Below are 25,339 nucleotides of genomic sequence, written 5' to 3' on the forward strand. Positions count from 1 at the left end.
CCTTTGTGCAATAACTACATGTGATTTAAATTTCACCTCCAAAATAGAATGGAGTCTTCCATGGCCTAATATCTGAACGTTGTGAAAATTTGGTGAGAATCCGTGAAGTAGTTTTGATAATCCCTCAAAGCCTACATAAAGCACTGGTGCCTTGCAGCAAGAAGGTCATGGGACTGATTCCCACCTGTGGCCTTTCTGTGTGGAGTTTGCATGTTCTCCCCGTGTTTGTGCGCGTCCCCCACCACCACACACACACACACACATCCAAAGACATGCAGGCAGCAGGTTAGATGGATTGGAAACTTTATAATTGTCCAGGTCTCCCTTGTAAAAGATCTTGATCTCAATGGGAATAACCTGGTTAAATGCAGATTCAAGTGAAATCTTGATCCAGAATCCGGATCCGCACCTCCAAAATGTAATTGTGTCTTCCATGGCTTAATATCCATCTGTGGTGAAAGTTACGTCAAAATCCGTGCAGTAGTTTTGACGTAATCCTGCTAAACAGACAGACAAATAAATAAACGCCGATGATTTTATTGCGTCTTTGGCGCATGTAATAATTGATTTGTGCCTAATTAAATCCTACCAAACTGACTCCAGGTCAGCAAATATCCTACACGCTGTACCTACAATATGTGAGAGTTTACTGCCACCATGTGGCGTCTGATATAATTGCAGCAAAGCCCACCTAGTAGTAGTAAGTCCCTTATATTCGGGATCGCCACAGCAAATCCAAAGTGGATCTGCATGTTGAATTGGCACAGGTTTTACGCCGGATGCCCTTCCTGACACAACTCCACATTGTATGGAAAAATATGGCAGGGGTGGGATTTGAACCGGGAATCTTCCGCACCAAGCGCAAAAACCACTTGGCCACCACCCCTGCTACAGCAAAGCCCAACTACCTCTTCTAAACAGTTTCCATTTGAAGCCACCACACAGAGTAGGAATCCCCGACTTTATATATTTCACCGTGTTTGACTAAGCTTAAGATGATATCCGTATTTATTCTGTATGCAGGCGTTAAAAGTGGACCATAATATTTACGACATTTCCCGTGAAGTGACGGCTGGTTGAGGAGGACTGCCGTAAAGCGGTGTGTTTTGGAGCACGGAGGAGGTCATTGGAAAGTGAGGAGCTCACCAGGAGTGGACGGCTGTCGGTAGTAGCGTGTGGCAAATGCCGCTGAGAGTGTGACACGTAATTCAGTAGACCCGTGTAGTGTTTTAACGGCTGCGAGATGCTTCGTGTGGTTTTGCGGCTCAGGTCGTCCTCCGGCCTCTCCTGTCCGCGCGCCCTCCCTGGCGGGCCCGGCTCCTCCGCGCTGGGGTCGCGCTCCCTGCGGCGGCTTCATCACGGAGCGGCGTCCCGGGCCGTGTGCTCTGGAGCTGGCTTCGCTCATAGAGTGACCTTCCTGCGGTGTCCCCAGCGTTCCCAGGGCCGTCACAGCGCGCGCTTCTACTGCCTGCCTCCCCACCAGAAGGTGACGTTACCCGCAACACCCAGTTTAAAACACCAGATAACTCAACACTGTCCGTTTAAAATGCAGCTTGTGCGAGAATCTCTGTTATGATGAGGTACGGTTTGGTTAGATTTATTTCGGCAAAATCCATATAATCCATATGTTAAAAATCACCAAGAGGACACTAATTAAAGCTCTCATTTAAAGAATCAATCAGAGATGGCAAATTCAACACAATACATATAACTGCCTGAGTAAAAGGCACCATCATTCACATTTGTTAAACGCACTACAAATTCCTACAGTGGTTAATGTTGTACATATAACTTTTATCATTTATCATTGTGTCTATTAGATCTCCAGTTCAACATATCCAGTCTAGATTTCTTTCATATTCTAAATGGTGAGATCATCAAGAACATGCTACTTGATACATTTATATCACAGGGCCATAAACCATTGGATTGGTTTTCTAATTTTAGGAAATTATCCATTTAATTTCAGTGTAACGGTACCACTGATTCTTTAAGATGTCCCTTATTCCACCATAATTTTGTAAAACCATGGTCTGCTGAGTTTACTCTTGTCAGTCTTCTTACGCTATCGTTTTAATTGTTTTATAGTTTTTACTGTATGTTTTTATTGTTGCATTTCTCTCTTGTTTTGTATTGATGTTATTTTCCCCAATTTGGTTTTTTTTTTTTTTTTTAAAAACAAATAATGCTTAAATAAGTTTTTCCCCATCCAAACCCTTTTAATTTAGACCATAAAAACAATATGACACGTTTCTTCATACAAAAGCGTAAACTGTTCCACAATATATTACCAGGTCAGTGTAAGTAAACAAACCTTTACTCTTGGGATGACCCAAAACAAACCACTGGCTCTTGTTCCATAGCTAGAATAGAATAGAAATACTTTATTCATCCCAAGCTGGGAAATTTCTTTGCAGTAGCAGCATTTACACTTAGACAGTGCACCCTTGTTCCCACTATTAATAGTAGAATAAAATAAGGAATAAAATAGAAATAAAATATATAAAATTAAAATTTGAAATAAAGAAAAAATATAATATGTACAACAAAGTGTGCAATAATAATGTACAGTGTGCAGTAATAAAGTACAGTAACAGTATATTAGAGTCGATATATGGATTAGCAGTATACACCAGATGTCATGGGGTGTCTCAATATACTGATAAAGGATGGATCAGCTTTTATTATACAGTGTGATGGCATGTGGCAGGAAAGATTTCCTATATCTGTAATACGGTAATAACTAAATACATTCATTTTGCATTATGGCTTTTGTGGCAGTTTGTTGTGTCTCACTAGATGCTCAACTCTTGGGATTGTTTTTTTTTTTTTAATGACAGGTGCAGCTTCCTGCGCTGTCACCCACCATGCAGACAGGAACAATTGCTCGCTGGGAGAAGAAAGAGGGAGAGAAAATCAGCGAGGGAGACCTGATAGCTGAGGTTAAAACCTGTTCATCTGAGTTGATTTCTTGGAAGTATCATCATTGTGGACTCAGTTTACATTATTTGTATAGGTGGAGACTGACAAGGCCACTGTAGGTTTTGAGATGTTGGAAGAGTGCTACTTGGCTAAGATTCTTGTTCCTGAGGGAACCAGAGATGTCGGTGTCGGATCAGTAATCTGCATCACTGTTGACAAGTATGTTGTTTTTTTTGTTGTTGTTTGATTTTTTTTTCCACTTTTTTTTCTTCAAAAAGTGAGTAGTTGAAAATCAAAAGGTTTAGATTTTCTCAGAAATCCACATCTTCCTGAATCCATTCAGGCAGTGATATGAAATGCTGTCAGTTGTCAACTTGGTAGCACTTTCATTTAAAATGTAAAGATGGAGTTCTGCTGTATGACTTTTGGTGTATTAGTTTTGATGTGATTGTGTGTGGTGACACTTTGTCTGCATGCATTCTTTCACTGGCAGTCCTGAACTCATCCCAGCATTTAAGGACGTAACATTGGATTCAGTTAAAGCTGATACTACTCCATCATCAACTGCTTCTGCACCTCCTCCTCCCCCTCCCCCTGCTGCTGCTCCTCCTCCTCCTCCCCCTGCAGCATTGGGTAGCTCCTATCCAACACATCTGAAGGTAAGTGTACCTTTATTGAAACAAAGTACAGTCAGGTGAGTTGGCCGCAGTAATTCACAGTGTATTTCCTGTATCTACGCCTGTAGTTCAACAGGTGTGCTCAGACTGATGGTCTGTATGTGACAGCGTGACTGTACTTTGTGCACTCGAGAAACACAGTCATGTGGTAGTATTTGTGATATTTTCTTTTCTCTAATAGTGCTTCCTGCATGCTAGTCCAGCAAAACTTTGTCAGAACCATAACATAAATTATGATGTTTTGTAGTTATTATTACAATGTTTTAATCATAAATTTGTAGTATAAATTTTTGATTAAGTGTCCAGTGTTTGGTGGCTTTCGCCAGGCGTGAAATATTCTTATAGTAACGCTGACAAAAAATACAACCAAATATCCATTAATTTGGATGTCAGTAATCATTTCAATGTATTCAGAGCACTCTGATTCTGGTATTCTCTCACACAAACAATGCTGTTATTGTTTTGTTATGTTATTTTTGTAGTGATTTGACAGCATGGTAATAATCTTGTTGTTATTATTTTATCTGATCAGTGGTTACCTGACTGCAGCACAATGGTAAAGGCTCACGTTGCGGTCAGCATCAGTGCAGGCAGAGCTTTCAGTAGAAGGTGTCAGAATCTGACTAGGGCTGGGTATCAATTCAAATTTCAAGAATTGATTTGATTCTGACTCTTAAGATTCAGAATCAATTATTCTGATCCAATATCGATTTGGGTTAGTGTTCTTAAAACTGTTTTTTGAGCTGTTATCTGATTGTTTAGTTAAGCAACATATTAATACTACTTCACGAAATTTGACCTTCAAAATGCAGGCAATAGTGTTTCAGAGAGTTATAAATTTTAAAATTTTCTGGAGATAATGGCCCCGGTCTCCCCTGCAAAACTTGCGCCTGCACTACTCGCTGCACGTCACGCTACAGGAGAACTTTTCTCATAGCCGCGTAGCGAGCACTGGGGGAAAGTTCTCTTGAGTCTTGCAGTATGACAACTTTTCTTTTGCATCAGGAGAATGTGGCTATGGGAAAGGTTCTCCTACAGTCCACACCAGAGAACCTTCATGCGCGGTCCCACGGAAATGGCACGTTATGAGGAAAGAAAAAAAAAGAAAAGAAAAACTACTGTGTGAATTATAAACAGCGAACGATTCCCTTTTCTTGCCTGCAACAACAGTCCCGATAGTCATGATTGGTATCTTGAAATGGCTTTGAAAGAGGTTGATGAGTAAATTGTGGATGCACTGCTTCTAAATCAGAACCAGCGCGTCCACAATCATTGTAGAGAAATGATCATTTAATTTTTCCCGTTACACTCCCTTGAGAACAGCGTAACGGCCCAACTGCAGCATAATTTTTTTCAGAGATGCTGTTATAATGCTGGGGAGAAATGCATATTATATATATATATATATATATACACAACAAAAATATAAACGCAACACTTTTGGTTTTGCTCCCATTTTGTATGAGATGAACTCAAAGAGCTAAAACTTTTTCCACATACACAATATCACCATTTCCCTCAAATATTGTTCACAAACCAGTCTAAATCTGTGATAGTGAGCACTTCTCCTTTGCTGAGATAATCCATCCCACCTCACAGGTGTGCCATATCAAGATGCTGATTAGACACCATGATTAGTGCACAGGTGTGCCTTAGACTGCCCACAATAAAAGGCCACTCTGAAAGGTGCAGTTTTGTTTTATTGGGGGGGGGGGGGGATACCAGTCAGTATCTGGTGTGACCACCATTTGCCTCATGCAGTGCAACACATCTCCTTCGCATAGAGTTGATCAGGTTGTCAATTGTGGCCTGTGGAATGTTGGTCCACTCCTCTTCAATGGCTGTGCGAAGTTGCTGGATATTGGCAGGAACTGGTACACGCTGTCGTATACGCCGGTCCAGAGCATCCCAAACATGCTCAATGGGTGACATGTCCGGTGAGTATGCCGGCCATGCAAGAACTGGGACATTTTCAGCTTCCAAGAATTGTGTACAGATCCTTGCAACATGGGGCCGTGCATTATCCTGCTGCAACATGAGGTGATGTTCTTGGATGTATGGCACAACAATGGGCCTCAGGATCTCGTCACGGTATCTCTGTGCATTCAAAATGTCATCAATAAAATGCACCTGTGTTCTTCGTCCATAACAGATGCCTGCCCATACCATAACCCCACCGCCACCATGGGCCACTCGATCCACAACACTGACATCAGAAAACCGCTCACCCACACGACACCACACACGCTGTCTGCCATCTGCCCTGAACAGTGTGAACCGGGATTCTTCCGTGAAGAGAACACCTCTTCAACGTGCCAAACGCCAGCGAATGTGAGCATTTGCCCACTCAAGTCGGATGCGACGACGAACTGGAGTCAGGTCGAGACCCCGATGAGGACGACGAGCATGCAGATGAGCTTCCCTGAGATGGTTTCTGACAGTTTGTGCAGAAATTCTTTGGTTATGCAAACCGATTGTTTCAGCAGCTGTCCGAGTGGCTGGTCTCAGACGATCTTGGAGGTGAACATGCTGGATGTGGAGGTCCTGGACTGGTGTGGTTACACGTGGTCTGCGGTTGTGAGGTTGGTTGGATGTACTGCCAAATTCTCTGAATCGCCTTTGGAGACGGCTTATGGTGGAGAAATGAACATTCAATACATGAGCAACAGGTCTGGTTGACATTCCTGCTGTCAGCATGCCAATTGCACACTCCCTCAAATCTTGCAACATCTGTGGCATTGTGCTGTGTGATAAAACTGCACCTTTCAGAGTGGCCTTTTATTGTGGGCAGTCTAAGGCACACCTGTGCACTAATCATGGTGTCTAATCAGCATCTTGGTATGGCACACCTGTGAGGTGGGATGGATTATCTCAGCAAAGGAGAAGTGCTCACTATCACAGATTTAGACTGGTTTGTGAACAATATTTGAGGGAAATGGTGATATTGTGTATGTGGAAAAAGTTTTAGATCTTTGAGTTCATCTCATACAAAAAGGGAGCAAAACCAAAAGTGTTGCGTTTATATTTTTGTTGAGTATATATATATATATATATATATATAAAACTCGATCTTTAGATGTATGAATTGATCCGTGGGAATTAAAATGTGAATCAGTTTAAAATCGGTGAATTGATCTTTTCAACCAGCACTAAATCTGACATCTATTCCACAGATTTTGATGAGTTTAAAAAAAAAAAGTCAAACATTTGTCAGGCGACATAAAAAAAACCCCTCCACCTCCATGTGTGCACTACACGCCCTTATTTTCCTGGAACTCTCTCACTGTTTGCGCTATTAAAACCCTTCATTCAAAAACTAATTTTTCATAACACAGTCAGTTCTGAGAAATCCACTGTAATTAAAAAAAGATAAATCTCTGTGATTCTTAACGTGGTCTGAGTGATGGTTTGTGGTGCAAACCATCACACAGATTGTGGGTCTGCTGTGCTGCAGCAGATGAATGAGGGCGACTAACTGGCACCACAAGGGTCACATTAGACCCTGTCTCCTTTGTCTGGACATGCTTTATCTGATGTCTGGAGTTAACGTTTGAAGAAAAAGTGGGTGCATCAATATGCACCCTGAGGACTGTCAGTGATGACCAGAGGAATTCTGACAGTAAATGTGCATTGAATCGTGCTTATACCCAGATACATTGTTTTCACTCATACAGTTAGTGATGTTGTTAATGAAGCTGAAACTGAGTGATCCTAGTTTTTTGTGTTCTTTTATGTGAAAAATACTTGTGTAGTGTTCTGTGAAAAACAGGCTTTGGTTTTGTTTAGGTTTTCTTTTTTAAAACCGTGTATCACTGCGTCAGGACTACATAAATAACAAGCACATCACTTAACTTTAGCTTTTGCATTTCTTAGCGCATCACATTTTTCTGCGCAATGCACCTTGTGATTTTTTTTGGGTGGGGGGGCTTGGGGGTGGGTGGTGTTTGCTCAGTACTAGGGGAAACATTGAGGTCATAAACCAAAATAAATGTCTCGATTCTACTTTTACATTTTAAATATTGAGTTTTATCGAGGAAGATGATTCAAGATGTGTTTGGCTAAAATGGGAAGTAGATGCTAACAACTGACTTGACTGTGTGGCAGATCACACTTCCGGCCTTGTCTCCTACCATGACCATGGGCACAGTGCAACGCTGGGAGAAAAAAGTTGGAGAGAAGTTGAGTGAAGGAGATTTGCTGGCTGAGATTGAGACTGACAAGGCAACAATTGGTAAACCTAGACAGAGAAGATTATGAAATCTTTCCAGTGCTGTTTTTTGTTGTTGTTATTTTGTTTGTTTTTTGAATGGCAGTTGCAGTAATCCATGTGGAACTGTACTCGGGCTGATTGTTCTGGGTGTGCCTTACTTGAAATAATTGTCATATTTTGAGGAATGATGCATTTTTATATATGCTTAAAATTGTGTTGTAGCTTGAATAGTGAAGGCAACAATACTCAGGTTATTCTTTTAATTTATTTCAAGGCTTTGAAGTGCAGGAAGAAGGATACTTGGCAAAGATCCTGGTGCCAGAGGGTACACGGGACGTTCCACTGGGGACACCACTCTGCATTATTGTGGAGAAGGAAAGTGACATCAGTGCCTTTAAGGATTATGTGGAGACAGGAGTGGCAGAGGTGACCATGCCCCCACCAGCACCGGTAAACACACAAAGATTTATTTTCCCATTTAAGTGTACATTGTGAGAGGTTCTTCTGAATCTCTCTCTCTCTCTGTCTCTCTGCTTGGGGCTTGTTGATAAAGATATGAACTGATTTCTGTGTGTTTATGTTCCAGACTGCAGCACCAGCTCCAACAGTACCCAGTCCTACTCCTGCTCCGGCATCTGCTGCCCCAGCAACGCCCAGGCAGGGGCGCGTGTTTGCCAGCCCGCTTGCCAAAAAGCTTGCTGCTGAGAAAGGAATTGACCTGACACAGGTCAGCGGTAAGTAATCCACACTCAAATAGCCAGGGAAAGATGTGTTTTCGTCAAATGCAAAGGCTTTCAGAAATATTGTAACAGCGAAATGTGTAATTAGACAAAGCAATAAATGAAGTTGTTTTTTTTTTTTTTTTTTAGGCTCTGGTCCTGATGGGCGTGTCACCAGGAAAGATATTGAGAGCTTTGTTCCTAAAGCAGCACCTGTAAGAGAAAAACCCACTCTTTTTATGCATAACTGTGACACAGTCATGTATATAAAAATATGCATTTATTACAAATTACTTTTACAGACTATTTTCTTTGGACAAGTCAGGGAATGATACATCAGTTAAGAAATACAAACCGTATGGTTCTCTGTGGTGAATTTGTCAAGAGGGGACAGTTCTCAAATCTGAGGGACCGTGCAAGAAGGAGACTAGTGGAGGAAGCCACAAAAACACAGAGTCAATTCTGAATAGGTTATAGGCTTCTATGGATGTAATTTGAGAAATTGTGCATAGTTCAACGTAAGCCTGGTTCACACAACAGGATTTTAAAATTATCTTTAGGTTTCCAAAACCTGAGAGTCCACACACGTGAAGCTAAAAAAAATCATAGATCTGACAGTTTTGGTCGTACAGTGTGTGGTGTTTAGCCACACGGCAAGGATAACAACAGCACACACGAACAGATTTTACACACGAACATTCCCAGGTCAGACAGGAAATCTCGCAAAATCTCTTGTGATTAAACGTGACTTCAGACTAAACAAATGGAGATACTTTGTGGACTATTTAAAACAGGGCAAAAACGATACAAAAAGAAAAAGAAAAGGCGTTCTTTAAAGGAGTGGAGTAACGCGACCACCAGACTTTCTGGTAAGTCAGAACAGCTGTTTTGATTTCATTTTCCACTCCATGCGTCCGTCACTTCGCTTTCTGATTGGCTGCACGTCACATTCAGCAGGCTGCATGGTCGTTTTGGTCAGAGGACACAACACACGCTGTGATATCGGGCCAAAAAAATCCAACATGTTGAATATCCCAGATTTGCGATCAGAGCGCTCCTAACGTCCTTCCAAGCAGATCAGAGCGCTCTTAACACACCACACATGGCAGGAATATCTGATAAGATTATCTTTAGCGTCATCACGATTGTCGGGGCATCCTTAAGATTGTCGGGTATCGGCCTAATTATCCTGCCGTGTGAACCAGGCCTTACATTGGTTGCACCACTAGTTATACGGTAACATAGACAGAACATTTACCAATGTGCTCACATTTCAATTCTCATATGCTGTGATAGAGAACTTTAAGAACTAGCCAGTGTCCAAATATACGAGGGTCGGCTTACAAGTTCTGCCTTCTGTGCAATTATTTCAATAACGAGCAAGATACACACAAGAATCGCATATACACTCATCATTCATCTTCAACCGCTTATCTGGGATTGGGTTGTGGGGGCAACAGCTCCAGCAGGGGACTCCACACTTCCCTTTCCCAGGCCACATTAACCACTTCTGACTGGGTAATCCCAAGACATTCCCAGGCCAGTGTGTATAATCTCTCCACCTAGTCCTGGGTCTTCCCTGGGGTCTCTTCCCAGATGGACATGCCTGGAACACCTCCCTAAGGAGCCACCCAGGGGGCATCCTTACCAGATGCCCGAAACACCTCAGTTAGCTCAACGCAAAGGAGCAACGGCGCAACTTGGAGCCCCTCATGGATGACCGAGCTTCTCACCTTATCTCTAATACCCCATCACACATAGCCAGAATGAGCGCAGATGTGATTGCATGAGTGAGTGAGTGACCGCACCATACTGGCTTGAACACATATGGCGTGAGTCCAGTCCATACATTGTTTGTACTGTGATGTTCAGTACCGGCAGGGACTGTGCAAAGGGGGGAACACAGCGCTTCCTCCCACTCCTGTCCCTTTTGCAATCCAGACATTTGGACATCGGGCAGTCTGCAGCGCCTTTTATGGATGTCTGACGGCAGTCTGTGTCATATACCTGTTGTCTACATATGCTTTGGATGCCATCGTGCAGGTGTGAATGAGGTAATGTGCATGTGTTCTGACACTGCTGACCACGCTTCTTTCCCTCCCAACTGCGTCCGATTATGGCAATATTTGCTGTGTCGGGTTGGTTCTTGCACATTCTTGCTATGTGTGACGGGGGCTTAAGGGAGACACTAGCCACCATCCTGAGGAAACCCATTTCTGCTGCTTGTACCCGCGATCTAGTTCTTTTGGTCATGGCCGAACCCTCATGACCATAGGTGAGAGTAGCAACAAAGATTGACCAGTAGATCGAGAGCTTCGCCTTTTGGCTTAACTCTGTTTTTGTTACAACAGTACGGTAGAGCAAATGCAACAAGTTCCTCTGTGTTTGTCTGCTCCCAGTGCATTTCTCAGCCTGAACAAGAGAATGTTGGTGGTTTATCCCACAACAATAAAATTAACTTATCGTATTTTCGGCAGTGTAAATCGCAATTTTTTTTTTACTAGTTTGGGAGGCTCTGCGACTTATACACCAGTGCGACGTTTATACTGAAAATTCACAAGATTGTTATTAATAATAGCAATTATGACTGTTCACATAGAACTTTCCAAAGAATTAAAGCACTAAACAAAATAAACTCCAGTAATAAAAGAATAAATGCCAGTAATAAACTACAACGATAAAAAAAATCCCAAATTAAAGAGCTCATAACACAGAAAACGGTGCAACTTACAATCTGGTGAAACTTATGGGCCTTTCACACTGCAACAGTCGAGGGTGTTAGATGTCGCGGATCGCTCTAAAAAGCTGAGCTAAAGTGATGCTTCGCCGGGAGCACGCATTGCCGCTTGTTGTCAAGCTGCCGCTGTCAAAGTTTAACTCAATCCAACTTTTGATGCTGTGCGCTGTGACGTAGCTTCCCCGGGGTCTCCTCCCAGATGGACATGCCTGGAACACCTCCCTAGGGAGGTGCCCAGGAGGCATCCTTACCAGATGCCCGAACCACCTCAGCTGGCTCCTTTCAACGTGATTGAGCAGCGACTCTACTCCGAGCTCCCCACGGATGACCGAATTTCTCACCCTGTCTCTAAGGGAGACACCAGCCACCCTCCTGAGGAAGCCCATTTCGGCCGCTTGTACCCGCGATCTAGTTCTTTTGGTCATGACCCAATACTCATGACCATAGGTGAGAGTAGGAACGAAGCTTGACCAGTAGATCGAGAACTTCGCCTTTTGGGTCAGCTTGGGTCAGCTCCCTTTTCATCACAACAGTACGGTAGAGTGAATGCAATACCTCCCCTGCTGCACCGATTCTCCGGCCAGTCTCATGCTCCATCGTCCCCTCACTCATGAACAAGGCCCCGAGGTACTTGAACTCCTTCACTTGGGGCAAGGCCGTATTCCCTACGGCAATCCATCAGTTTCCTGCTGAGACCCATAGCCTCAGATTTAGAGGTGCTGTTCCTCATCCCAGACGCTTTACACTTGGCTGCAAACAGATCCAGTGAGTGTTGGAGGTCCCCAGCTGATGAAGCCAACAGGACCACATCATCTGCAAAAAGCAGTGATGAGACCCTGAGCCCACCAAACCGGAAACCCTCCTCCCCCCAAGTACACCTTGATATCCTGTCCATGAATATCACAAACAGGATTGGTGACAGTGCGCAACCCTGGCGGAGGCAACCTCCACCGAAAACGAGTCCGACTTACTGCCGAGCACCCGAACACAGCTCTCGCTTTGCGAGTACAGAGATTGGATGGCCCGGAGAAGGGACCCCTTCACTCCATACTCCCACAGCACCTCCTACAGTATCTCCCAGGGTAACCGATCATACGCCTTCTCCAAGTCCACAAAACACATGTAGACTGGGTGGGCATACTCCCAGGCCCCCTCCAGGATCCTTGTGAGAGTAAAGAGCTGGGCGGTTGTTCCACGACCAGGACGGAACCCGCATTGTTCCTCTTCAATCAGAGGTTTGGCTATCGGCCGAAACCTCGTTTCCAGCACCCTGGAGTAGACTTTACCAGGGAGGCTGAGTAGTGTGATGCCCCTGTAGTTGGCACACACCCTCTGGTCCCCCTTCTTAGATATGTGGACCACCACCCCAGTTTGCCACTCCTTAGGCACTGTCCCAGACCTCAACGCAATGTCTCATCCAAGACAATCCCTCCACACCCAGAACCTTCAGCATTTCTGGACGGATCTCATCAACCCATCATGAAATTATTTTTTTTTTAAGTGACTCATTTCAGCTTGTAATTACATCATAATATGTGATTGCCTTTAATGTTGTGAACAGGACAAAGTAATTTCTAAAATATGAATTTGACTAGTGATTATGAATGTTTTAAAATTGTGCACAATAGGGACAGGCTTCTACCTGTGCAAATGTCTTTTGACTTACCTTTGACTTCATGGACATTTTTAATGATCCATTCATTTCATGTTAAAATATAAAATGAAACAGCTTTTTAAAAAATAATAAAATAGTTGCTGTTTAAAGGCCCTTTGTTTTATTTAGAAACGTAGATGCAGGTGTTTATTGCTGAACTCTCGGGACATTTAACCAGATGAAGGTCTCTTCTGCAGCTTTGACCTCTTCTGGTGTTGTTGTTGAAGACACTTTTCTCTCATTTTGAACAGCAGAGAAGTTTTCTTCTGACTGGACTTCATCATGTTCAGCTCATTACTAGAAGTTTTTGGAGTGCATCTGTATTTAGGTTGTCTGCACAGCAAATGTTCCTGATTGTGGGACAACTAAAAAAAAAATCTTAAAATATAAAGAAACACTAAACAGTTAAAAAAACAAAACAAAACGAACAACAAAAAAACCCAACGAAAAAAACAGAAAAAAAAGTTAAAGTTGAGTTTTTTTTGTGGTCTCAGAAGTAACAAAAAAGCTATAGCTTTATTAAAAAGTCAGTGTGATGTAGAAATCGCTGTCCCCCTTGCCGCATCCGATACGATGCGTTGAGAGGCGTTGTCTGCTGCATCCGACTCTTGCAGTGTGAAAGGCCCATTATACTCTGGAAAATACTGTATTTAAAAAGTTGAAAGACTCACAGCGCCTCATTCATTCATGTCAGTAACAAAAGCTGAAGAGTGGAATCAGTTGACTCCTCAGCATTCTGCACGCGATGTAAATAAATCCCATGCTCCACCAAGACAAAAAAAAAAATGTTCAGTTACTCTGTTTGGCCTCTGTGTGGAATAGCTGAGCCCGCGTGACAGCCTACGTGCACTCGATGACGTACATGTCAACATGTGCATGCTTTGCTTACCAAACAAAAGAGTACTCTGCCGGTGGAAACACAAGCCAGGTTAGACTTAAACATACCGACCCGGACCACTCGTTGGAAATGGGGCTGTCCATCGGCATAGTCTGCCTAAATCATCATGGTGTGACAGCTGCATAACTTATTCGACGTAGCCAGCGTATTCGCCAACTTTTCATAAGTCTGCAAATGCTAGCTAAATGGTCAAAGTGTGACAGGTCCATAAAGAATTGCACCTTTTCCAGGACTAACTCACTTCAAGTGTCCACCCAGCTTTTGCAAAGTGTCTCCGTATTGGTTGGAGCTCATCCACCCTCACTTGATGCTGTGCATCCGTGTGCTTTTCAGACAGACATTTCCGTATTTTTGCCATCATACACCAACAAATGATCACTTTAGCTATATGTCATTTTATAAAATGTCAATTTTTTATTTTTATTTTTTACATTTTTCAAAGGACTGTCGTAAGCAAAATATATCTGTTTCCTTTACTGCAAACGTAGCATCGCAAAGCTTGTTAATCGTTTTATGTGCTGGAATTTCAAGGTTCTGTCATTATTTAATTGTGCTTGGAACATCCTCATGTTTTTGTTTGTTGTCAGGACAAGTAAATATGTTGTATGACTAGGGATGGGTATCGAGAACCGGTTCCTTTCGGGTATCGTTAAGAAATGATTCGATCCACCGACATCAATAAGCTTTGTGCTTAACGATTCTGTTATCGGTCCTTCAGAGTGGCCGTTGTTTTGGGGAGTGTTTGTCAGGAAAATTATAATTTCTCTACATTGATTACAGACCCTGCAGCGGGTCCGTAATCAACTTTTCTGCAGCGCGGCTTTGCGTTGAACCTTGAACCAATCGAAGCAGTGGTTCACAGATTGAAGCAATGCTTCGATCTATTGCTTCATTTATTCTTTCTTTCCTTCGCTTAATTTTCCCCCGCTAAAACCCTAAAGAGCATACGTCTGTGAGTATTATTTACCTTTTCTATGTTAAACTGACCTGTTATGGTCTTCTGAAACAGTTGATAGATGTATTTTATAACTTAAAAACGGGGGTGATGCTAACGCATTAGCATGTCTATGGCATTTTCAATGTTAAAAGTTAGCATTAAGCAGTTGCAGCTGTCATCACGTTCGGGTGCATTTGTTTTCAAATTGTAATATTTCTTAAATTTTTTTGTTTATATATTAATAATCTAATGATTATTATATATAATTTTAGAGAAAGAGACAAAAAGAACCTGAATAGAAACACAACAGAAAATATAAAAGCAACTAACAATGAACATAAATAAATAAATAAATAAATAAATACATACATACATACATACATAAATACAGAAATAAATGTGTTTCCTGTGAACACCTAGTGACTCTCACACCTCCACTTCATCCCTGTCTTATTTAAGTTTAATGACAGTTTGTTTCGGTCAAACCATATTTTCAATGTGTTAATTTCTTCTGTGATTTCCTCCAGAACTATCTGCCAAACTAGAAAACTGCTGCATCCTAGTAAGAGCAGAATACTACTGGAGTGAATTTGAATAAGGAAAGTTTTTTTTTTTTTTTTCCTCACGTAAATGGATGCTGCACTCACTGCAGTTTATTGTCTGGAATAGTCCCAGATTACATTTCAGAGCTTCTAGAATTCAAACATTTTCGTGCGGGTGGTGTTGGGGGGTAATTTTGGTTTCAGCTTTTTTTTGTTTTTCACCACTTTCATCCCTGAATATGTGAAATCGTGAGTCACTTTTGTACGGATTAAGGTTACTAACTGGGACTCCTGTCTTGTTGGGAGAAAGAAACGAGAATCGTCCTCCGTTCTGTTCACACAGCTCCAAACGCTGCACGGCTCTCTGCCGAGTCAAGTTAGAACGACAGAGTCCAGTCAGAATGAATAACTTCAAAGCGAAACACCATTTTGTTTATTTTTATGTCCAGAGATCAAGGAGACAGTGACCAATTTCATATTTATTTACTTTAAGACTCAATGAAATACATAGAAAACCTGTAAAGCCTACTTTTAGTACAAAATTCACAAGAGGTATCGATAAGGGAATCAATAAGGAATCGGATCAGTGGCATCGATATCGATAAAATCTTATCAATACCCATCCCTATGTACGACTGCATTTAAATTTAACATCAAATAATTTCCTTTGGAAGGCTGTACCTGCTGCTGCTGCAGTCTCTGCTCCAGCTGCTCGCGCAGCTCCTGCTGCACCAGCTGGGACATTCACTGACATCCCAATTAACAACATTCGCAAGGTGAGAAAAACACACACCCGCACACAGCGGCAGGTTTTTATTGTTTGTAACATTATGTTTGTGCAGTGCTTCCCTATGCTGTGCTTCAGACAGATGCACTGCAAAATTTGCAAAACAGACTTGCCACACAGATGAGAACAAAATCATTAGCCCCCGTATCAACACAGCATTTTGCAACATCCTAGTTTTAGTTTGGATGCTCACATTGTTTTTCTTTGCACACAGAAACAAAATGTTTTCACAAAAACCAAAAACTGCCAGGGTCAACATTATTAGCCCCCTTTAGAACTGACCTTCTTGTCGAACCATAGCACAAACCACTATTGTGCAATGATGTGCTTTAAGTTTGTAATGCTTATAGCTTGTAAAATCAAGTTAAACCTGGGGGTTGTCTTCCAGTGTACACAGTATAAAAACTTCAGTCTTGAGCTGTCACTTGAGAAAGCATCAAAAGAAATCAGTTTAGAATGTTTTTTTGTTGTTTGTTTGTTTGTTTTTATGCTCATAAAGCAGGAGAAGGAGTTATCGTATCATTTCCAAGTGCCAAGATCTGGAGTGAAAAGTATCATCAAAAAATTCAAAGAGCCACACAGTACAGAAAAGGCCTGGCAGAGGTAGGAAGGGAAAGACTGAAAAAACTCTGAAAAGAAATCTAGTGAGGGATGTGTCTAAAGACCTCAGACCAACTGCCAAGACAGTAATAAATGACATAGCCAAGTCAGGAATTGTGGTCTCAAAGAATACGATCACCAGAGCCCTGGGCAGGAATGGACTGCAAGGTTCCAGACGAACAAAAATTGCACTTCTGCAGAAGAGATACCTTCAAGTCAGACTGAAGTATGCTACAGACAACACGGAGAAAGATTATGCAGACTGGAAGTGTGTCCAAAGGACACACAATTGACTCTTAGCAACAAAGGGATAATAATTTTGACCCTGCTAGTTTTTGTTTTTTGTGAAATAATTATTTTCTATGTGCAAAGTAAAATAATGTAAGCATCCAAAATAAAACTAGAGTACAGCGCTCGTAGAACGCAAACCTCCGCCAACACTAGTTTCCAATTCCACAAATTTTTACCTTGAAAATATATTTTCATTGTCAAAGTCCTGTTATAAGTGGCTTTTCATAAGCTAAAATATAATACAAAATATAGATCAAAAGGGCTTTGCAGTGTTAAAAAGACTCAAATATCTGCTAAATCCACAATACGGATCACATGTGGATCAAACTTAGTCTATTCATTGAGAGTGCCCATTTGCACTTCATTGTCACAAATGAGAGTGGTTGAGGCACTTTTGATTGAGATATACGACCCCTGGCAAAAATTATGGAATCACCGGCCTCGGAGGATGTTCATTCAGTTGTTTAATTTTGTAGAAAAAAGCAGATCACAGACATGACACAAAATTAAAGTCATTTCAAATGGCAACTTTCTGGCTTTAAGAAACACTAAGAAATCAAGAAAAATAATTGTGGCAGTCAGTAACGGTTACTTTTTTAGACCAAGCAGAGGGGAAAAAAATATGGACTCACTCAATTCTGAGGAATAAATTATGGAATCACCCTGTAAATTTTCATCCCCAAAACTAACACCTGCATCAAATCAGATCTGCTCGTTAGTCTGCATCTAAAAAGGAGTGATCACACCTTGGAGAGCTCTTGCACCAAGTGGACTGACATGAATCATGGCTCCAATACGAGAGATGTCAATTGAAACAAAGGAGAGGATTATCAAACTCTTAAAAGAGGGTAAATCATCATGCAATGTTGCAAAAGATGTTGGTTGTTCACAGTCAGCTGTGTCTAAACTCTGGACCAAATACAAACAACATGGGAAGGTTGTTAAAGGCAAACATACTGGTAGACCAAGGAAGACATCAAAGCGTCAAGACAGAAAACTTAAAGCAATATGTCTCAAAAATCGAAAATGCACAACAAAACAAATGAGGAACGAATGGGAGGAAACTGGAGTCAACGTCTGTGACCGAACTGTAAGAAACCTCCTAAAGGAAATGGGATTTACATACAGAAAAGCTAAACGAAAGCCATCATTAACACCTAAACAGAAAAAAACAAGGTTACAATGGGCTAAGGAAAAGCAATCGTGGACTGTGGATGAAAGTCATATTCAGTGATGAATCTCAAATCTGCATTGGGCAAGGTGATGATGCTGGAACTTTTGTTTGGTGCCGTTCCAATGAGATTTATAAAGATGACTGCCTGAAGAGAACATGTAAATTTCCACAGTCACTGATGATATGGGGCTGCATGTCAGGTAAAGGCACTGGGGAGATGGCTGTCATTACATCATCCATAAATGCACAAGTTTACGTTGATATTTTGGACTCTTTTCTTATCCCATCAATTGAAAGGATGTTTGGGGATGATGAAATCATTTTTCAAGATGATAATGCATCTTGGCATAGAGCAAAAACTGTGAAAACATTCCTTGCAAAAAGACACATAGGGTCAATGTCATGGCCTGCAAATAGTCCAGATCTTAATCCAATTGAAAATCTTTGGTGGAAGTTGAAGAAAATGGTCCATGACAAGGCTCCAACCTGCAAAGCTGATCTGGCAACAGCAATCAGAGAACGTTGGAGCCAGATTGATGAAGAGTACTGTTTGTCACTCATTAAGTCCATGCCTCAGAGACTGCAAGCTGTTATAAAAGCCAGAGGTGGTGCAACAAAATACTAGTGATGTGTTGGAGCGTTCTTTTGTTTTTCATGATTCCATAATTTTTTCCTCAGAATTGAGTGATTCCGTATTTTTTTTCCCTCTGCTTTACCGTTACTGACTGCCACAATTTTTTTTCCTGATTTCTTATAGTGTTTCTTAAAGCCAGAAAGTTGCCATTTGAAATTACTTTAGTTTTGTGTCATGTCTGTGATCTGCTTTTTTTCTTCAAAATTAAACAACTGAATGAACATCCTCCGAGGCCAGTGATTCCATAATTTTTGCCAGGGGTTGTAATACAAAATGTACACCAAATGGGCTTTCTTTCCAATATTAAATTCAGATGTCCCCAAAATCCACAATCCAGATCAGATATGGATCAAACTTGTGATAATGAGTGCCAGTATGCACCTCACTTTCAAATGTGTGTGTGATTGGGGCACATTTCATTAAGATATAATGTAAAATATACATTAAATGGGGTTTTCAATGTTAAATTTAAATGGCCACAAAATCTGTCATCTGGATCAGATCCAGATCAAATTTTGTCAGTCGATATAAGATACCATCCTACATAATGCCCTCAAATTTGAAAGAAATTTGATCTTTTTTGACAGAGTTATGAATGTTTGAAAATTCATTTAATGTTAAAGGATAGGGATTCTTCCAAGATTTTTTCTCACTTTGCCATTTGACCTATGGCCTTGAAAATTGTATCACTTCTTGCCTATCGGGATTTGAATCATCAGTAAAAGTTTCATAAGGATATATGAAAAACTGTGGGCTCCAGGCTGTTTACAAACAAACGGGACTGAAAACATAAGCTCCTCCAACTTTGTTGGTGGAGGTAACTAGGATGTTTAGAAAAGCTGTTAAAAAGCATTTTGGAAAATTTTGAGGAAAATGTTCAATTGCATACAGGTTGGGGGGAGGGGGCTAATAATTTTGTCCTCATCTGTATGTACCTTATTCCTTCCAGGTTGAATTTGGGATCTAATTGGAAATGCATATATTCTTTTGTCCTGCAGGTCATTGCTCAGAGATTGATGCAGTCAAAGCAAACCATCCCACACTATTATCTCTCTGTAGATGTCAACATGGACCAAGTGCTAGAGCTTCGCAAAGAACTTAATGCTGTGAGTTTATCCTCAAAAACAGAATTAATGTGACTGTGATGAGAAACCTTTTTTTTTTTTTTTTTTTTAAACTAGTCATGTTACAGTCTGTATTTTTGTCACGTGTTTCCATCATAATCCCCCACCTCCTCTGTACAGGAGGTGAAAGCCCAGAATATAAAGCTGAGTGTGAATGACTTCATCATCAAAGCCAGCGCTTTGGCCTGTCTCAAGGTTCCTGAGTGCAACTCCTCCTGGATGGATACTGTAATCCGTCAGTGAGTAAACACACACAGACTTGCACATTCAAACACAGAAATGTTGGGTTGCTACAAGACTGAAAGGTTACTTACGTGGTGTCTTTTCTTATGGATTGTCATAGTCCGGAGACTTTAACTTACCATCTGTCCATCTTCAGAAGACCAGAGTTTTGTAGCAGTGTTTCTCCTACAGTATTATAGGCCTGGCAGCGCACCAGGCCAACAAGAACCTCCACCAGGCCAGAAATATTTATTTTAACAATGCATCTGAAAAATATGTCCAAATATCCATTAATTTGGATGTCTATAATCATTTCAGCACACCTGATTCTGGTATATTCTCACACAATCAATCTTATGTAGAGTAAGGCCCAATCTCAGTTCTCTTTTATACCCCTTCCCCTTCCCCTTGGCCCTACTCCTACGCCTACTCCTTTAAAACAAGGGGTAAGGCGAAGGGGTATGCCTCTAGCCCTATGAATTGAGACACCCCCTCCACCTTAGGGGGGAAAAAAAACCTGCCCGTCTTAAACTGCCGTCTTCGCTGTTTGTCAACATGGCAACCGAAGTGCAAAATTGTTGCAGTAGCCTGTTTGCTCTTTTTGTTTTCTCACCTTTCTGCGTAAATGCAAAGAAATAGAAGAAGTCACAGATTTCTTCGACGCATCGCAATCATGTCAGAGAATTTTGTGGTATTAATAATTAATTTAATGAATTAGTAATTTCTAATAATAATAATTATTATTAATTAATTAATTAATTATTAATTGCTGAATGTTAATACTACTAATTAATAATAGTAATAATTAATATTGTTAATGATTAATCATTAATTAATTAATTAGTTAATTAAAATAAATAAACACTTGAAATATATAAGTGTGTGCAATGAATGTATACAAGTTTCACTTTTTGAATGGAATTACTGAAATAAATCCACTTTTTCATGATATTCTAATTATATGACCAGCACCTGTATGTATGTTATGGGCTGCATCTAGTTCTGTTAACCTTGTATTTCTTTTTCAAATTCTCCCATATTTTTGCATCCAGCTCTATTTCCTTTAGAAATTTCCTTGCAAATAATATCAGTCTATTAGGACGTCAGGTTATGTGTTACACATATACATGTGTGTGTATATATTTTCCAACTTACTCCCACTGATGAAACGTCTCATTTTCTGCCTGAAAGCTTATTAGGAGACGAGTGTGCTCAGGGCTCCCTGTTTGTTTACTAAATACACAGGCGTTACAGACCTTCAAATCCAACAGCAGGGGTCACTATTATCCAAAGATTTATGCACATACAAATTAACGTGCTTATCCTTTACCATGATTTTCTCCATTGTGAGATATAAAAGTGTCTTATCGTAGCGTTCGTGTGTATATGCATTATAACGCCTCAGCGCACGAGCGAAGTTACGATATTCTTCAGAACGACAATATACGCAACATGCATCCAGCAGCATACATGTTGCTGTCATAGACAACTGCCTGTAAAGTTTTTTGGCAAGTTATAACTTTCTAAACAGCGTAATTTGTAATGAAAGCCGCTTTCATCTGTGCGGCTCTTTCTGCGTCATGTTTGTTTCTTTGGAGACAGCGGTAAGCTCCTCCTACCGCTCCAAACGGAGTGTGCGTCCAGATGCACTCTGTTTGGAGGGGTTTGAAGCCCTCCGCCTACCCCTCCACCTCGCTCCAAAAAGAGAATTGAGACACCCCTCTGTCTCTTGTGCCCGCGCAAAACGGAGGGGAAGAGGGAAGGGGAAGGGCAAAGGGGTTATTTGTGACAGCGCACTAATTGCTCATGATTAGTGCTGGAGATAATTTAAAGTTCATCAGGAATAAATTCAAATAGAGCTGGTTTGACCAAAACGCTGACTTTTTTTTTTAAATCCTCCTTTATACGGATAAGCTAACACTCTTGGTAAGGCAGTGTGTTTGTCTGCTATATGATATATTTAAGTGAAATTTCTGATCCAGACAACCAATGATTTATAAAGGAAAATCATGAAAATTATCAGGGGTGCCCAAACTTTTGCATACAATTGTAAGTTGTCAGTATGCCAGAAATGCTGACATCAGCACTGGATGGAAGAATCTGTTTTATTGCATTTCCCATTTCTAGAAGTGAATGAGTGTCAAATTTAAACCCCAGATCATTGTTCCTGAGAACTAAAAGTGATATTGATGACTTAATGAACAGTAGATGCAGCTTTACTTGTATCAATTTTATTTTAGTTTAAGACACTATCAGTCGATATAAAAGCACAAATTGTTGAAGTAAATGTTTAGATGTAATCAAATGTAGAGAGAAAACAGTAACAGTCCAATGTGAATATGTGGTTTTATCAATTAATAATAACACCATATTCTAATCCATGTGACAGACTGTGTATTATAGTTTTGTCATCTTATCAAAATGGGAAAATATGCTTTTTGTCTAAAATGGGGCTGAGAAATAGCTCTCATGTAGCTTATTAATTACGCCAGATTGCACCAAATTGCATGTGATATTTCAAAATTTTAACCTCCCACTGGGTACTGCAGCCCTAACGTCATGAAGTTTATTATTTTTCTTTTTTCAAGAGCCACTCACATAACTGTAAATATGTCCCATTAAGTTTTGCTTATACCCAAGTATATTGTTTGCACCTGTACACTTGGTGGTGTGGAAGTTGGTGAAGCTGAAACTGAGTGATTCTTGGCTTTGGGTTTTCATTAATAATATGAAAAACATGTGGACTTGAGCAGACCCCATTGAGAAGGAAAATGCCAGTTTTCTGTTTCCAACTGTTTCTCTTCAAAACAGTGGAACTTGGACTTGATTCTTGAGCAGTTGTCAGTGTTGTTTACATTTTATTTATTTGTTTTATTTTCTCCTTTTCAGAAATCACGTGGTGGATGTGAACGTAGCAGTGAGCACGCCCAGTGGTCTCATCACACCCATAGTGTTTAATGCTCACACAAAAGGACTGGCTGCCATTTGCTCTGATGTGTCAGTGCTCGCCGCCAAAGCGAGAGAAGGCAAATTGCAGCCACATGAGTTTCAGGTACAACTTTCTCCCTTTCCTTCCCCCCCTTAAAAGTGGGATTTTGGATTTGGGCAGATGGTGTGTAAATTTTTTTTTTTTAAGTAGTAAATTGAGCTTTATTCAGAAATATTTTTTTCTCCCAACAGGGAGGTACATTCACGATCTCTAATCTAGGAATGTTTGGAATCAAGAACTTTTCAGCGATAATCAACCCTCCTCAGGCCTGTATCCTCGCTGTCGGCGCTTCAGAGAAACGGCTGCTACCTGCTGATAATGAAAAGGGGTCAGTGTTGTGACTTATAACAGTGGAAACATCCCAGTCAGGTTTTTGCTGTTTCATTATTGACTGTATTATTCAAAAGGAGAAAACAAAACAACAACAAAAAAAACCAACTTTAACAGAAGCTCAGGTCAGCGGTAACAAGATGGACAGCTCAGTCCACATGATGTATTTCAGTGCACACCTTTTGTAGTTGTGTATGCAAAGGCAGTTACTGTTATTGGTGGGAGTTTAGGCTAAAATGTTTTGGCTACAGATATTTGCATTGTGTTGGGATTCCTAAAGAAAAAGCTTTAAAAAGACATACCTGGGTTGCTCGTTGTCTATTTAGGCCAGTCTGCGTTTAGAATCTTCATGGTGTCAGTTTACATTGTGTAGTGTTTTATGCCATTATCGACTTCAGTGGCACTTTAAAGGATTTAAAGCAGCTGTGCTCGTAACACTCGTCTGTATTTTTTTTTAAGCCTACCGCTTCAGTGATTTGGTACTCATGCATTTGGAAATCTTTTACCAACTCTTTTTAAAAGCTTCAGTAGCCAACCGAGCAGCCCGATAATAATCTGCTGTAACATGTTGCACATCACTTAGTTTCAGATTTTTGAAGCACTAATGCACCCCGTGTCTGTTTCTGACAGGTTTGACGTAGCCAGTATGATGTCGGTGACGCTCAGCTGTGACCACCGGGTAGTGGACGGGGCGGTCGGCGCGCAGTGGCTCGCAGAGTTCCGCAAGTTCCTGGAGAAACCTGTCACGATGCTCTTGTGATTGGACAATAGTGCTTCATACTGCAGGCCACAGCCTGAGGCCTCTCACTGAAGTGATCCAATTGGTGGAAACTGGTCCCGATCCTCCTGTGATTGGCGGGTCTCACTGAAGGGGAAGAGGGAGAACTCACTCCGCTTGACCTTTCTGTCTCATGGTTTCTCTTTACTGTCCTTCTCTCCTCTTGGTTTTATTTTATTTATTGGTGCCTCGGCTCACAAGACCAGAATTAGGTCAGATTTGTCCTAGAATAGAGTGGCCAAATTTCACTAAAACATTTTATACAAATGGAAGTGTAACATTATGTTCTCAAACTAGCAGCTTTATCCAGAAACGTGCAGGTCTGTTCACGTTTTACCTGTAATTTTTGTTTGAATTACATAAACTTGACAGGAATCTCTTTGTAGCTTCCAGTCATTTAGGTGAAGAGTTTTGGGTTTTTGTATTGTGGCTGAAAGAACATCTGCAGACAGAAAGACGAATCTCAGCTTTGAAGTATTGAAAAGAATAACCCTGGGTACCTCCAGGTGTTATTTGTTTTTCTTCAATACTTAAGTGTGTGAGTTGAACATAGTACTGTACAGATGAAGGTGAGCTGGCAGCTTCACCTTTGATAATATAAAGTGGTCCAGAACAAAATTGAAGCTGTTACAGAAGATGCTGAACAGTCTCACCAATTCTCTCTCTTCATCAGATGTTTCTCTTCTGGACTGAGTTATCACATATAAAATATTCTGTCTCTCATCTCTCAAATGCACAACCCTGGTGCTGGATTTGACTTAATTGAATAAAGTGGGAAAAGTTAACTTTGTGCCAAAGACTCTTTGGTTTGGGTCTTTTTTAATGCACTAGGAAATCACAAATATTATGGACAAATCTAAACATTTGCATAAATTCAGATTTTTTGGGCACTGTTTTGCATTTGAACAATTATTCTGGAATGTCCCTTTAACTAGAATCCTCAGCATTTTTTTTTTCTTTCAGAAAGTGACATGCTGCAGCGTAAATTAACACTACAACTGTCTTACGCACAGTAAAGATGGTGTATGGAAAACAGTCTGTTAGTTTGTGACTACTGTAGCACACTGATGCATTTTGATCAGTCTCGGTCTTGGCAGGCAGCTGACAGTTCAAA

At 40.9% G+C, this 25,339-nt stretch overlaps 1 protein-coding gene across 3 annotated transcripts; it reads left to right on the plus strand.

Moving 5' to 3' along the window:
• Nucleotides 1–1,070: 1,070 nt before the first annotated feature.
• On the plus strand, nucleotides 1,071–25,025 carry dlat (dihydrolipoamide S-acetyltransferase (E2 component of pyruvate dehydrogenase complex)). 3 transcript variants are annotated; one of them, XM_034178428.1, is made up of 15 exons: nucleotides 1,071–1,486; nucleotides 2,841–2,942; nucleotides 3,017–3,141; nucleotides 3,416–3,495; nucleotides 3,529–3,581; nucleotides 7,704–7,830; nucleotides 8,084–8,259; nucleotides 8,396–8,543; nucleotides 8,679–8,743; nucleotides 15,971–16,072; nucleotides 19,781–19,888; nucleotides 20,027–20,145; nucleotides 23,018–23,180; nucleotides 23,309–23,445; nucleotides 24,078–25,025. In XM_034178428.1, the coding sequence occupies exons 1-15, from the start codon at nucleotides 1,244–1,246 to the stop codon at nucleotides 24,205–24,207; spliced, it is 1,878 nt and encodes a 625-aa protein (XP_034034319.1). In that variant the 5' UTR covers nucleotides 1,071–1,243; the 3' UTR covers nucleotides 24,208–25,025. The 3 variants fall into 3 exon arrangements, with proteins under 3 accessions (XP_034034319.1, XP_034034318.1, XP_034034317.1); XM_034178427.1 differs by having other exon boundaries at nucleotides 3,416–3,492; nucleotides 3,523–3,581; XM_034178426.1 differs by having other exon boundaries at nucleotides 3,416–3,581.
• The last annotated feature ends 314 nt before the right edge of the window (nucleotides 25,026–25,339 follow it).

Source organism: Thalassophryne amazonica, chromosome 9 (genome assembly GCF_902500255.1).
Source record: "Thalassophryne amazonica chromosome 9, fThaAma1.1, whole genome shotgun sequence".
Classification (NCBI taxonomy): domain Eukaryota; kingdom Metazoa; phylum Chordata; class Actinopteri; order Batrachoidiformes; family Batrachoididae; genus Thalassophryne; species Thalassophryne amazonica.